This window comes from Dromiciops gliroides, chromosome 5 (assembly GCF_019393635.1).
Source record: "Dromiciops gliroides isolate mDroGli1 chromosome 5, mDroGli1.pri, whole genome shotgun sequence".
NCBI classification, from domain to species: domain Eukaryota; kingdom Metazoa; phylum Chordata; class Mammalia; order Microbiotheria; family Microbiotheriidae; genus Dromiciops; species Dromiciops gliroides.
The window spans coordinates 65,713,435-65,729,299 of record NC_057865.1 but is presented as its reverse complement, the minus strand read 5'-3'; the positions used below and the strand labels follow the sequence as shown (position 1 = coordinate 65,729,299).

At 38.1% G+C, this 15,865-nt stretch overlaps 1 protein-coding gene across 1 annotated transcript in view; it reads left to right on the top strand.

The window, feature by feature from the left end:
• The window catches only part of ODAD2 (outer dynein arm docking complex subunit 2), a 204,246-nt gene extending 190,518 nt beyond the window's left edge, over positions 1-13,728 (top strand). The window contains exon 19 of the mRNA XM_043965032.1: positions 13,615-13,728. Within this exon, the coding sequence (XP_043820967.1) occupies positions 13,615-13,728 (114 nt within the window). The remainder of the gene's footprint in view (positions 1-13,614) is intronic.
• Positions 13,729-15,865: the final 2,137 nt, after the last annotated feature.

Below are 15,865 nucleotides of genomic sequence, written 5' to 3'. Positions count from 1 at the left end.
TTTAATTTTTAATTAGTATTTTTTAATTGGTCCACAAGTATTTATTGCATTTTAAACCTCGAACAAGTTGGACTAAGTCTGATTAGGTTTGACCCACAGTAGGTGCCAAATGAGGGAGTTTGTATTTTATCTTAGAGATAAGAGGAAGCTATTGGAGTTTCTTGGGCAAGAGAGTGACAGGGTGACACCTAAGCTTTAGGTATCTCTAGAAGGATATATTACCGTTATAGATTGTAAACTTCTTGGGGTCAGTCAAGGACTGTTTAATTTTTGTCCTCAAGTCCCTAGGTCTTTATATAGTGCCTTCAACATAGTAGGCACTTGATAAATGCTTATTGATTAAGAAATCGATTAATTGATTGAAAAGTTCAGATTGGAGCACTGCTGAATGGAGAAGTCATTACATCCATATTAAATGTGATGCCCAAGTTGCATTAAGAAGTAGGTCATAAAATGGCTCCAGACAAGACCCTAAGGCTTGTAGACTGTTGCGTTTCACTTTCATACCTGGCAAGCTAGTAGAGTCTATAATAAAAATGAGACTTTTTGGAATGCCCTTGTGGTAAACATAAGCCATGTGCAGGGAGGGGGCAAAATAACTTCTATAAAGGGAAATGGTGATTGATTTCTCTTTTAGAATGTAGATGAATAAGTAAGTGGGCAAGGAGCATTCCCCAATGGTTTTTAAGTATTTAGAAAAACTTTAGATTATGTTCCATACCTAAAGGTAAAAAAAACCTATTGTTAATTAGGGCTAGTGTTAATGCTTTGTCATAGATAAAGAACCAGATTAGAGGTAGGAAAATATAGGCAGGGACAGATGGATGGGCACTGGCTTTAGTGGGCAGAGAAGTGCTACCCATGGATTCTGCTGGAAATCTAGATAACTTGGCATGCTTTCTGATTTTCCATATTTATTAATGATCTGAAAAACTAAAATCTTTAGGTCTTTGTAAAACACTAAACTCTTCTGGTAATTAAAACATTAAGTCAATAGTCTGGAGAAAGATTTCACAAAGCTGTGTGAATGGGCAGAAAAGTGGCATATTAATTTCATTGTGAGATATAGAGTAATGCATTTAGATGAAATAACCCAAAATATATTGAATTATGGGCTCTTTGCTATCAATACCAATCTAGGAAAAACATCCTAGGTGTCTTTGTAAAATGTTCTTAACAGACATCAGTCTAGTATTCTGTTGAGTCCTGAGGGCCAAGACGGCCTATGAAATTTCATGATGGAAATCATCAAAAAAGAAATTGGAAACAAAACAGATATAATGTAGAAGGCCCAGAAAGGGGCAACTATAATGATCAGATGAATAGGAAGTCTTCCATATACATTCAATTACTATTATTAATTGTGTCATTTATTTTCTGTGTTAGTAAAAGAGCCTAATAATAAAGCAATTAGCACCTATAAAATATGTTTTGATATATTCTTCTAAACTGCAAACTGTACATATAATAGACTATGTATAAAAAACCATAACTGAAAGACTGTATTCTAACAAAGCCCCATAAAATATTAACAAACTATAATGCCCATCATCCTTAGCTAGCGGTAAAAAGATTAACCCTTCCTTGTCAAAAAGGAGGAAAAGCATTGCTGGACATTTCAAGAGTATATGATAAAGGAGCAACAATAACAATAATAGCCAACATTTATACTATACTTATGTGCCAAGCACCATGCTAAGTGTTTCATTATTATCTCATATGATCCTCATAACAACCTTAGGGGGGGTGGGTGTTATTTTTGACCCTCAGTTTACAGATGAAGAAACTGAGGCAAACAAAGGCTAGCTAAGTGACTTTCCCAGGGTCATACAGCTAGTAAGCATCTGAGGCTAGAATTGAATTCAGGCCTTCCAGATTCCAGGCCTGGACCCATATCCTCTGTACCACCTAAATGCCTGAAACCTACAGAAATACTCTTGGAACAAGCAGACATCATGTCAGCCAAGCAATAGTAACCATGAGTATGCATCACTAGATTTGTCAAATGCAAGATGGAGCCGAAGAAGTGGCAAGAATCCAAGAGTGGAACAAAAAGTCTCTCCATGGGCAATGTCCCCGTGAACTCAATCAACTCCCTAGCTACGAAGTGTCCGACAAATGGCAGAATCATAATTTGTTTGTGGAATGGAAGGCCTCATGCTGGAAATTTAGGAACAAGTCATCGCCACCAGAAATTATAGAAGGAGGGTTCTCTTTGTGGAACCTAAACTTTGTGATCAATGTAAATTGTGTAAGAAAATGTAGAAATGGGGCAGCAAATCCCTACAGGCTACCACTTAGCACTTAGAGAATATTTTGAAGTATGTAATGGTGGCTAGAATTATCCATCAGAAACTTGCTATCTTTCCCCACATTGACATGTGAGATTAAAAATTGGATATTAGATCATGAATCTCCCCTACTTAACCTTTCCCTTAATTTATCTCCCAGACTAGTAAATAAATGGAAGAAGCTTTTGGTTTTCTAGATAGACCTTTTATTGTTATGGTAGTCACAAGGTGATGTTGATTTGAAGGATAGGAAAGTAGAAACACAATACAAATCGTCTTAAGTCTAAGCTTAGTCTATATTCCTTATAAAAACTCACCCAAACCGAAAAAACCACCTTTGGAGAGAGAGAGAGACCTTCCGTGCCACCCAGTCAGGAGCCCCGCCGAGCCGGAAAAAAGCCCCACTTCCGTTCTCTCCACCCCCGAAGTCGAGTCCGTAGCAGGCAGTCTGACTTGCGCAGCAGGCGGACTGTTGGTCTCCTCCCCAAAAGGGTGGTCCTTCAAAAACTGGCGTCTTTCAGTTATCCTAACCGACTGTTAAAAACCTTTCATATTTTTTACCACATTTCCCCCCTTTGCTTCCTCAAGAAACGGAATGTTTCCTTGATGGAACAGTAAAAAGAATATAATAACTATTGCTAACTAATAATATGTGAACAACAGTATAGAAAAGGAAGAGAGGAAAGTTTTGTCCAGAGGGGCGATTTTTTTTGTCCTCATGAACCGACGCTTTGACATTAGTCTTGCAAAGGGAGAGCCTCTGCAGAGAGTACATGTTACAGATAGTATATATTATAACAGAAAGGAGATAGTAAAAGCTAATAAAGCAAAACAATTCATATAAAGTCTCTGAGTTCTCTTGTCTTCTTGAAGTGGTAAGATGTCATCAGGAGGAAACTGGATTCTGGTCTGGAAAACTGGATTCTGGACTCTGGTCTGGAAAGCTGGATTATCTTCTTTAACTGTTTGAATTGCTGTATTTTTTACTAAACCTTAGCATAGCATTGTCAATGATCAAATTAATAAATTCATTACATTCCCTCCTTTATATCCTTAGACTTCTAATAGAGGGTTGAGGTAGTTATGCAATCTGTAACACTTTTTACCACCATGTGTCTGGATCAAAGCCAAATTTAGTATGTGTTCATGACACCTGAAAATGTTATGGAAAGGTTATCATACCATATCTCATGGTTCCGAGACAGCCAGTGATTGTGCTAGGCCACAGGTGAGTTCAACTGAGTGAGATAAAAAGATAAATAAGTTCAGTTAAATTAGGTTAAATTAGGAGGGAGAGAGGATGAATACTGGACTGTGCCTAGTAATTGTGCTCTACATAGTCACCATCATAAGCAAACCATGGACTTACGTCTGTCTCTCCTTTTGTTGCACATATATTCTCTCCAGGGCCTGCATCAGAGTTCACAGCAAGTTAGTCTCTGAAATGATAAGTTTCCATACTTCCGAAATCTCATTAATTTCACCAAAGACAGTATGATGGTAAAAATGCGTGCTATGCTGCATAACTGAGAACATATTAGTGATATATACAATAATTCCAAACCATAGCCAGAGTATAATGACATATAAATAATAAATGAATGTAAATAGCTGATTATATTAGACATTGTTACATAATCTTCTTTTAGACATTATTACATAATCTTCTTTTAGCAAGTAAACCACATCATCTTATACATGAATTCTCTAGTATAACAGTAGCAGATACTTAAAGTGGTGATTAATTCATCAAAAAGAAATAAGACTTCAATTAGCAAGATTCAATATTCAATGTTTTCAGTGAGGTATCAAGCAATAGGGTTCAATAACCCTCTCTCAAAAAGAAAGAGTTAAAAAAAGAATTCTGGTAGCTTCTGAGGCCCGATGGCCTCACCCACAGCATATACTTAAAATGCCTTTGAAAAGTCACTTAGTTTACAAAATCGGGTTTTTAAAGAAAAGCAAAAGAAACAAAAGTAAAAAAAAAAAAACAAAACAAAGCAAAACCAAAAATAAAAAGCAAAAGATTCGCTAAGCACCCTTTTGTGCTCTTAAAGAACTTAAAGGTGTGGTGAATTCCAGGTCTTTTCAGTGCCTTTCAAAAGTCAAAACAAAACAAAAACAAAAAGGATTAAAAAAAAAATAGGTATAGGGTAGGTAAAGGGTGGGGGAAATTGAGGTGGGCCAGAAAACTAGGCCATGTGCTTCAGTGCTTTGCCTGTAGAAGGAAATGCTTGTTAAATTTTAAGGTATTTAAGCTGCTAGAGTTTGGGGTATGCCACATTGTTTTAAGTGGTTCCCCAATTCTCTGCATGCCAAAGTGGCAGGGATTTCTGAATTGTCATTCCTGCTGGAGACTTACTGTAGAAGAGTTCTGCCCATGAAGCAAAGGTCTTTGAGGGCAAGACCAGGAGTCTTTTCTTTGGCATCAGGAAGTGACGCAGGCTAGTGGGAGGAGGAAGGAAGAGACTGGCGCTCGGTCTCAGTCTCTTTTCCTCTGGACTCTGGTGGAGAAGGGAGCTAGAAATGTGCTCTCCCTTTAATAGATAGGAATCTAGGCCTTTCTCTCTCTTTACCAAATTCTTATTCTCCTTAATAAATGCTTAAAAGTCTAACTCTTAAAAAAAAATATCTGTTAAGGGCTAAAATTCTAGCTAGTCTGTCTAAAATATCTAATGAGTGGTCGCCAATAAATTATAAGCTTTAGCAAGAGTTAGACTTTTAAGCATTTATTAAGGAGAATAAGAATTTGGTAAAGAGAGAGAAAGGCCTAGATTCCTATCTATTAAAGGGAGAGCACATTTCTAGCTCCCTTCTCCACCAGAGTCCAGAGGAAAAGAGACCGAGACCGAGCGCCAGTCTCTTCCTTCCTCCTCCCACTCGCCTGGGTCACTTCCTGATGCCAAAGAAAAGACTCCTGGTCTTGCCCTCAAAGACCTTTGCTTCATGGGCGGAACTCTTCTACAGTAAGTCTCCAGCAGGTGGCGTCATTCCAATCATTACAGACATATATAGCAAATCCCATCTTATAAATGTTATTATTGTCCAGTCATTTCAGTCATATCTGATTCTTTATGAACCCAGTTGGGATTTTCTTGGCAAAGATGCTGGAGTGGTTTGCCATTTCCTTCTCCAGCTCATTTTACAGATGAGGCAAACAGGGTTAAGTGATTTGCCCTAGGTCACACAGCTAGTAAGTGTCTGAGGCCCAATTTGAACTCAGGAAGATGAGTCTTCCTGATTCTAGCTCCTGTATCTACTGTACTACCTACCTGCCCCACATTTTACAAATACAAACTTCAAAATATCCTTAATTACTCAATCCATAAACTGTATTGAAGCATTTTCACATACCAACCTGGTGCTAAGCTTCATCGAGATAGAACAATGATCCATAAAATCATTTTAATAGATATCACAATAAAAAATACTCAATCTCCAAATAATATAGGATGAAAAACTTTCAAAATACAGAGATGTAGCAGATAAAATCAAAATCAGATAGCAACATGGTGAGGTAAATATCACCCCGTTATCCTGTCTGATACTAGAGTTGTATCAGGTATGCTTTCATTGAGCCCATCAGAAATGAGCTTATGTCCTAATACTTTTATTCAGCTCCCAAGAGCAGTTCTTTAATCTACTGTTCAATAATTCCTAGACCACTAAATATAAAATGACAATAGCAGGATGTTGATTTGTTTTAAGGCCATTTCTAACTGAACTCCATCAAAAAGATGTGAACAAGATAATAATTAGAAGAGCTGACATTTAAGGTTTGGGAAGCACTCTGTACACGCTTCTTCCATTCTCCTAAATGCCGAGCCTATGTACTGGAGTTCAATACAGGCAAATGATAAGACAAGACAATTTCTGCCTTCCTTATCTTTTCTTCCTCTTCTCACCCATTAAGGAAGATATTCCCTTAGGCCCTTGGCCTTCTTTTCCTTTTCCTGTATACTCTTCCTGAGTGATCTTATCAAAGGGCATTGAACTAATAGATGTTTGCCCACATAGGCTTGCACATAGTAGGTGTTTAATAAATGTTTATTCAATCAATAAAACCCAATTGATTGATGAGCTCAAACACCACCCTTGATTGTTGCAATTCTTTTAGGTGATGGAAAACACATTGGATTTGGAATTAGAGGATATATGTGTTTTGAGTCCTATCTCTTTATGTAACTGAGCTATTTAACCTCATTTGGAAATAAATGGGATAGAACAGATGATATCAAAGGTCCCATTCAGCTTCAAATCCTATGTCCTATGACTCCTACAGCTTCAACAATCATATCTATGCTAATGACTCCCAAACTTCTATTCCCTGCTCTTAGTTATCTTCTGAACACCAGCCTATGGATCACCTCCCTTCACCTGGATGCCCCACTGCCTTTAAAACCAAGCCCATCACTTAAAAAAAATTATTTTTAATTTAGTAATTTATTTTCCCCAATTACATGTAAAATACTTTTAAACATTCATTTTTAGAATTTTGAGTTCCAAATTTCCTCGCTTCCAGCCCTCCCCCATTGAGAAGGCAAGCAATTTGATATAGCTTATACATATGTAGTCATGAAAAACATATGTCCATATTAGTCATCTTGTAAAAGAAAACATAGACAAAAAAAAAAACAAGAAAAATAAGGAAAGTAAAAAAGTATGCTTCAATCTGTATTCAGACTCCATCGGTTCTTTCTCTGGAGATGGAAAGAATTCATCTTTTTTTTTTAAACCAATCTTTATGTTTAAAACTGAGCTTATGATTTTTTTACCTGTCTCCTGAATCCTGTCTCCTTCTTGATTTGCTGATCTCCAGCAGTGACATCTCAATTCTCCCAATCAACCAATGCTCATAACTTATTTTTTTGTTTTTGTTTTTGTTTTTGTTTTTTTGATGAGGCAATTGGGGTTAAGTGACTTGCCCAGGGTCACACAGCTAAAAGTGTTAAGTGTCTGAGACTGGATTTGAACCCAGGTCTTTCTGAATCCAAGGCTGGTGCTCTATCCACTGCGCCACCTAGCTGCCCCCTCATAACTTATTTTTACAAAGAGGCAGGCTGAGAAGAAATGTTATTGATATTTATATAGTCATGAAGACTGCTGATAGAGTGAGCATAGACTTGTTTGTTTCAGAATACTAAGAGTCCTTAAAGACTGAAAAAGGGTAGTTTGAGGAGAGATAAAAGAAGGCACCATTTTACATAATGGGTAATAAGAATATGGAACTCATTAGTCACCAGAGATTTTTCATGCTTATAAATATAAATAAGTTGAAGGAATCATCCAAAGTTGCAGATGAATTAGGATCGGTTATACTGGGTGACCACGAGAAGGGAGGGGCATGTGGGTTATATGCTTAACCATTTAGGTTGAATGTCATAGAGTACCCATCTGTAAAAATTCCCTTGATGTAACAAAACTGTACTTTGGTTGAATGGCTTGCCCTAAAATGGTATGTTTTATGTGATTTCAGGATGTTCAGCATCTTTCAAATGAATCTTCAGTCCAAATAATGAAAACTCTTACTCCTCTGAGCTTCACTCCAAGTCAGATAAAGATTCTTTTTCTATTGCTTAATGATAAAGGACATTGTAAACACGTAAACTTAGTGATTTGTTTTCTATTAACATTATGACTAGCGTTCCAAACCTTAGATGACTAATCTTTTCTCCAAACAAGACTCACTTCATAAAGTCACACCAAAATAACTATGCCCATAGTTGTCTTAACAAAGTGATATTCTGATGTGGAGGCAGGATAGTATAATGGAAAAGGCTGTAGGCCTGGAATCCTGGTTCAAATTCTGATTCTGACACTTAAGAGTTGTGTGATCGTGAGCAAATCACGAAAGCTCTGAGACTCAGTTTATTCATCTGTCAAGTGATGTAAGACTTCACTTTGTAATACCTCATAATACCTCACAGGGTTGTTGTGAGGCTCAAAGTAGACATGTAGGTATAGATATATGTAAATATATGTGAATATATGTATATACACATGTATACACATTTGTTTCCATGTATATGTATATAAAATACTTTGTAGAGGTGTTTTTGAGGCAGCTGGGTATAGTGGCAAGAGTAGTGTACTTTGAGTCTGAGTTTTCCCATCTGTAAAGTGAGGTTTTGGTGGCATAGTATCTACAGCCCTGGGTTTGGAGTCTGGGAAACTCAACTTCCTGAGTTCAAATCTGGTCTCAGATACTTCCTAGCTGTGTGACCCTTGGCAAGTCGCTTCACCCTGTTTGTCTCAGTTTCCTCATCTGTAAAATGAGCTGGAGTAGGAAATGGAAAAATCACTCCAGCATTTTTGTCAAGAAAACCCAAATGGGGTCACAAAGAGTCACACACAATTGAAATGGCTGAAAAACAACAAAAAAGCGAAGATAATAGCACCTACCTCACATAGATAGTATAAGGATAAAAAAGTCAAATGAGTTAGAATATTTCTAAAGGACTTTGTAAAACTAGTTCTTAAATAAATAGTAGCTATCATTGTTATATTAACTTTTTTTAATTCAAGGGGTTAGTGCCATCATTTTCCATTTTGATATTACTGGATAGTAACAGAATGGTAGATAATGTCCCATTTTGTGTGATATATATTTTTAATTCTTACATTGACTTCTACTACTAATTAATGCATAGAGTAGCTACTTGTGTTCCCTCCCTACTTCAAAAATTACTTTTAGTGTGAAAAAAAGTACAAACAAATTGGATACAAATGCCTAGACCAATGTAACAAGTACTTTTTGTGAGCCAGAATTCTAGAAATTGTATTCCATTCGCTCCATTCCATAAGTGCTAATGGTGGAGTTAGGTGGGCAAAAATACATTACGGTGGGGGCAGCTAGGTGGCACAGTGGATAGAGCACCAGCCCTGGATTCAGGAGGACCTGAGTTCAAATCCTGCCTCAGACAGTTGACACTTACTAGCTGTGTGACCCTGGGCAGGTCACTTAACCCCAATTGCCTCACCAAAAAACCCCCAAAAACATTACAGTTCAACAAATGTTTATTAAATATCTATATCTGGGGGCAGTTAGGTGGTGCAATGGATAATGCACCAGCCCTGGAGTCAGGAGGACCTGAGTTCAAATGTGACCTCAGACATTTGACACTTACTAGCTATGTGACCTTGGGCAAGTTACTTAACCCTCATTGCCCAACCAAAAAAAAAAAAAGTTAAAAAATATCTATATCCATAACTAGAGCAAGGTCTCTGGGGCTATGTCCCAGGGTGCTGGCAGCTGGTAGGGGTATACTTCTTCCCCTTCAAGGGAGGTATGTTTCTTGCCCATGGCAGCCTAGAGACTGCTGTACATGTGCTTCAGCTCACCTCATGGTCTTCCAATAGCCCACACACTATGGATGAGGATCCTGCTCCTTCACCCAGCCTCACCCCTGGGGATCCACTGACCATGGTGCCCCTCTCCAAGGATACCTCCTTTCCCACCCCACCCCTCACAGGAGTACAGGTAGGTTCCTGCTGGAGCAACTATGTCAGTAGCAGGATGGCCCTCTTTGCCACCACTGCCCTCTTCCCAAGGCACCCCAACCAAAACAGGGAAGATGAATAATGTAAAATAAATCCAGAAATTTGTGCTGGATCACAGTATAATAGGAAAAGCACTGGATTTAGAGTTAAAGGATTGGGGTTCAAATCCTAGCTCTGCCATTTTGATACTGTCAACAACCCTGTGAGATTGGGTTGGGGCTCTGCCTTAAGGACATCCAGAAATGATGCTATGGGAAATTAGTTGAAAATAGAGGGTTATTAATAAGGTCAAATGGGGTCAATCCAAGATGGTAGAGTGGTAAAAAAAAAAAAGAAAGAAACCACACAACAACAACAACAAAACCAACAAAACTGCAGTGAGTTCCTCTCCAAAATCTCCAAACAGAACTAGAAAATACACCAGATTGAATGCTGATAGGGAAATTGAGAAAAAGTCACAGTCATTTGTCCTGCCCAGTTCAGCCTAGAGAGGTCTGTGGATCGTGGGAATGGAGTCAACCAACAGCACACCCCACAGAGAATACTCCAGTGCCCAAGAAGAGGCTGTGAGGCAGGGCAAGAGGATGTCCTAGACTCATTCAGGGCATCACTAGACATATACTGGGTCACTGAGATGGGGACAGGTATAAACTGGCAGCTTTGTTGCCCACCACCCAGTTTTGAGTCGCAGATCCACAGTACACTGAGAAGGGACCTGATCAGAAGAGTTGTGTCTCCAGTAGGGTAGCCTTGTCTGTGTATGAAGAGAGGAGAAAGTTTAGAAACCAGCAGCAGCATCTTCAGTGATGTGGCTTGTATTTCATGTAGAGTACATTAGCCTACAAAGGAATGACCAGGGCAGGAATCCCAAACCAATGAGGAGCCTACAATTCTACTGTTTTGAACCAACAGAGCTTTCCAGCTAGAAGATAGAAGCCAAGTCCAGCAGCAATCTACTCTTACACAGATCCAAACCCAGGCCAGGAACTTGCAGAGCTCAGACAGGGAGGCAGAAATCAAGCTCTGCTCTGTATAGAACTATTTTGGAAGATATGAAACTTGCAGGTCTCCACCCTGACCCTGAAACACTGGAATAACACAACACTCAGTACCCCAAGAAAGTAGTAACAGGGCCACCCCAGGCATTTCTTCCAGAAGTGTCACAGAGCCTAGTCCTCATATTAGGTCCAAAGTCAGGAGTAAATTGGAAGAATGGACAAACAAGAACAGAACCACCCCATGATAAGCCATTACGGTAACAGTGATATTTAACATACAAATGCAGAAGAAAATGACTTTGAAATATCTACAAGCAGTGACTCAGAGAAAAACACAGCTTGGGCACACACTGACCTAGAAATCCTAAAGAGATGAAATAACAGTTTTAAAAGGTGAAAAAATGTTTTTATTAATGAAATAAGAGTTGTTGAAGAAAAAATGGAATAGAAATGACAGGTATGGAACAATGATTGGAAAGGGAATTTACAGCTTGGACCAAGAGACACAAAACCTTGCCCAAGCAGCAAACTCCCTGAAAATCTGAATGGACCAAAAACTTAGAATGGACCAAATAGAAGCCAATGACTCCAAGAAGCAACAAGAAATATGAAAACTAAGTCAAAAGACGTAAAAAAGAAGAATAAAATTTAGACTATCCAAACAGCATGACCCAAAACCCCAGCATATTTCAAGAAATCTTAAAACTGCCTAGATCTCATAACTAGAAGGGAAAGTGGAAATAGAAGAAACCCACCAGTCACTTCTCAAAAGAAACCTGAAAACAAAAACTTCCAGAAACATCATAGCCAAAATTCAGGACTTCCAGGTAAAAGGAAAAAAAAATACTTCAAGCAGCCTGAAAAAAAGCCACAGTGAACCACAGTCAGGGTCACATATGAGTTAGCAGTAACCACTGTAAAGAAGCAGAGAATTTGGAATATGATATACCAGAAGTCAAAGGATATGGGCTTATAGTCAAGAATAACTTACCCAGCAAAATGGAGTATAATCCTATGGGACAGGGTGGGGGTGGGGGATTTTAGATGAAGTAGAAGACTTCCAAGCATTCCTATTGAGAAGACCAGAGCTTTCAAGCAATTTTGAAGTTCAAAAATAGGAATGAAGAGAAACATCAAAAGGTAAACACTAATGAACAGTATAATAAAGGAGTAAACAAGGATGAACTGTCTATATTCTAATATGGAGAGATGATACACGTGTCCCCTTTGAGCTCTAACATCATCAGGTTTCCTAGGAGTGGTTCGGTTATGTCTTAATGATTTAAGAAAAGAATGGAAAAAGAGCAAAAGAATAACACTCTAGGGTCAGGTTTGGGGAAAGGGAAAGGAAAGTTAGGGAAAATTCTTAGATAGTCAGGATGGACAAGTAGATATCTACATTTAAGAAGCAGTAGGGTGTGGAGGGAAGTAGCTGAAACTTGAATTTTCTCATTTGAACTGGTCAAAAGAAGGAAGAACACACACATAGAAGTGGGTATAAAACCATAATTCATTTAACAGGAAAATGGGAATGAGAGAAGGATGGGAAGACAGGGAGAAGGATGGGAAGAATGGGAAAAAAGAATGGGAAGGGGAGAAGGGATATGGGAGAACTAAAAGAAGAATAGATGAAGGGAGGTCAGATAGGTGGCTCATTAGATAGAGTACCAGGCCTGGAGTCAGGAAGACTCATCTTCCTGAGTTCCAGTCTGCCTCAGACACTAACTGTGTGACCCTGGACAAGTCACTTAACCCTGTTTGCCTCAGTTTCCTCATCTGTAAAATGAGCGGCAGAAGGAAATGGCAAACCACTCCAGTATCTTTGGGTTTTTTTGGTTTTTTTTTTTAGTGAGGCAATTGGGATTAAGTGACTTGCCCAGGGTCACACAGCTAGTAAGTGTTAAGTGTCTGAGGTCGGATTTGAACTCAGGTCCTCCTGACTCCAGGGTCAGTGCTTTATCCACTGCGCCACCTAGCTGCCCCCACTCCAGTATCTTTGCTAAGAAAATCCCAAATGGGGTCATGATGAGTCAGACACCACTGAAATGACTGAACAATGACAAAGCTTAAGGGAAGGATTAGTTCTAATCAAAACTCTAAGGATGTAAAAAAATATGACTCTGAAGTAACAAAATATGGGAATCTGAGGGGGTTTCCATAAATTGGAGGATGGATAAACAAGTTATGATATAGAAATGTGATGGAATACTATTGTGCTGAATTCTTATCAATGTAATGACTGCCCTATGATTCCAGAGGACTAATCATGAAATGTGCTTCCCACCTCATAATAGAAAAGTAAAGAACTCAGAAAGCAAGAGACAAACTTTTTTTGGACATGGCCAATGTGGACATTTTTCTTCATTGTTTGTAATGGGGTGGTGGTGTTGGGGGGAAAAGCAAATAGGAGGCACTAAATAAATGGAAAAAAAGAAGAGTTAATAAAGTTCTAAAACAAGGAGGTAGAAATCAGAAGGGAGAGTAGAAATGAGAAAGATATAGGAGAAATAAAATCATTTAGGACTTCAATTTATCCAATCTACCTACTGAGTGAGATGGGAAATATCCAAAGGTAAGAAAAAAACTCCCCAAGAAACCTGGTGTAGCCCTTAATAATAGAAAGTTGTTTATGCCCCCAAGCCCTTCAAGTCTTCATTAACAGGTCCACTTTCAATGCCTAAAACCATCCTGTAACCCTTGTCCATGATCTTCCTAGACACTGATAATTTGAGATTGTTTCAATCACATGATTTTATTATATTTAGCTTTGAGATTAATTGTTGGTTCTTTTTCCTCTCTCCACCTCCCCTTTCATTTTGCCCTAGCTTTTACTGGATATGGTTGGCTCTCCTGATGAAGTGCTCCAAGAAGCTGCAGCTGGTTGTATCTCAAACATTCGAAGACTGGCTCTAGCTACAGAGAAGGCAAAATATAGTTGAAGTCTGAACAGATTTTACTAGGTACTAAATTTTATGTGACACTGAACATGTGATTTCATGGCCAGGCAGCATAAATAGGGAGGCATTTATTAGCAATTCTTAAAAAAAAAAAAGAAGAAAAGAGAAAAAAAAAGGCAAATGCTTAAATGAAAACACACAAATTAAATATGCAAAGGTTGCTTTTAAATCTAAAAACTGCACACATCCTTTTAGTCAATTTAGTGTTTTTCCATACATCATTAACAAAATATACCCTGTTAAAAGTCTATGATGATTTGCCCGGAAATTAGCCCCAATTTTTTTAGAAATTTCATTTCAGTAATACTTTTATATTTCTGCGATTTAAATAAAGATGTGGCCTGCATTTCATGCAGTTCTACAATGATTCATGAATGTCTTCAGAATTCCCTTTATGCCAAACCTGTCTAATCAGCCTGTCATTATGGTCTTGTCTGTTTCATCATTCGAAATCCACAGGAGAATGTTTGAATGCAGATGCACTGATTTCACATCTGGTATTGTATGAGTTTAGAGTAAGCAGCTGGAACCATAGAGATCATTCCAAGGTCATCCCAAATTTCTCCTAAATACTACCAAGCATCTAGCAAGATGCCATATGATCATTAACTGTATCAGGTAATACAAAACATGAACAAATAAGCAATGGATAATTATTTTTATTTGAATTTTAGCAACATAAACAATTAAGAGTACTGTGTTCCTTACAAGGATCCACCAATCCTTTTATTAAGATAATTAATTATGCTCATGTAATGATAGTGTATGACTCCACATAAAATTGGTTTGAATTTCTGAACCTGTTTTCAGCACACAGAGTACTTTTTAAAAAGGGCCACAAAAGATTAATAGCATTTTACCAGATTATAGAAACATTAGAACCCACTTAAAGAATCCCATATGTAAACTCAGTGCACTGAATGTTTGGGAACTAACTGTACCAAGCAACTAATACCTAAAAAATTGCTTTGTACATATCAATTCAGGAAACAGACTTACAACACTGACAAGTCTCATTTATTGCTTTGAAGAATAGGCTAGCAGTTTTTATTGAATAATAGCAAGGACTGTATATATTTGTCATAAGTTGGAGCAGATAACGAGCTTAATTGAATTAAAATGTAAACAATTTGTACAAATCAGGGGGGAAAATGAGGACAGCTTCAACAAGATAAGTTAATAATACCAATGGAATATATGATGAAAAGATATGAGGAGGCCTTTAAGAATTTCTGAGTGTTTATCAGATAAATCTGATTAATCTTCACAACTTCACAGATTGGTGATGAAAGGGAGAAGTGCTGACTACAGAGTCTGGTCTCCTAAATTCAGGATCATCATTAATGAAGATGTATAAATGTTCTGGCTTAGAATGAGTGGTGCAGGAAAGGCTCAGAGGGGTTACCTGCTTTCTCCTTCTGCCTTCATAGCAAGTCAGATGAGAATTATTTGCTAAAAATAATGCTGCACACTCTGCACGCTTCAACCATTCTACAAACGGAGAGTTTTAATGATATAAAATTGACTGGAACTCAGCAAATTGAGTATCATTCCGCTGATAAGTGCCAAGGCTTTACGCAATTCTAATGTGCACATGGAGTCCTAACACATAGCATGATTAAAAAAAAGTTTGTAATCCAGCAAGTGGAACCAATCTCTCTTGGCAAAACATTTATTTTCCAGAAAAGATTTAGCACCACCTTTATTTGTTTATTGATTGATTGCCTAGCACCTGGCCCCAAAAAAGTCAGTCTGACGCTATAGATACTATTTTTGTTAGTGGGTTGAGAGAGTTCATTTGAGATGAAATGATCCTGGGCCTTTAACTTACAATAGCAGCTATTTAAAGGATCTTGCTAAAACCTGACTCATTTAATACTTTGAGGAGTTTGAGATCACATAATTGTGAGTGCCCCTTCCATTGGTCCAGATTAGAACCGATCCCTGCTTTTTTTTCCTTTGCAGTTCTTTTCCAGACCCTATTCAGAATTCTGTGTAAAGAACCTACCCATTATTTGGTAAGAAGTCAGCCTTGGGTCCGCGAATATCTCACTGGATGAGAGCATGGTATTCATGCTGTCTTTCTATGAAAGTACACAGTTGAAGGGGTAGATAGGTG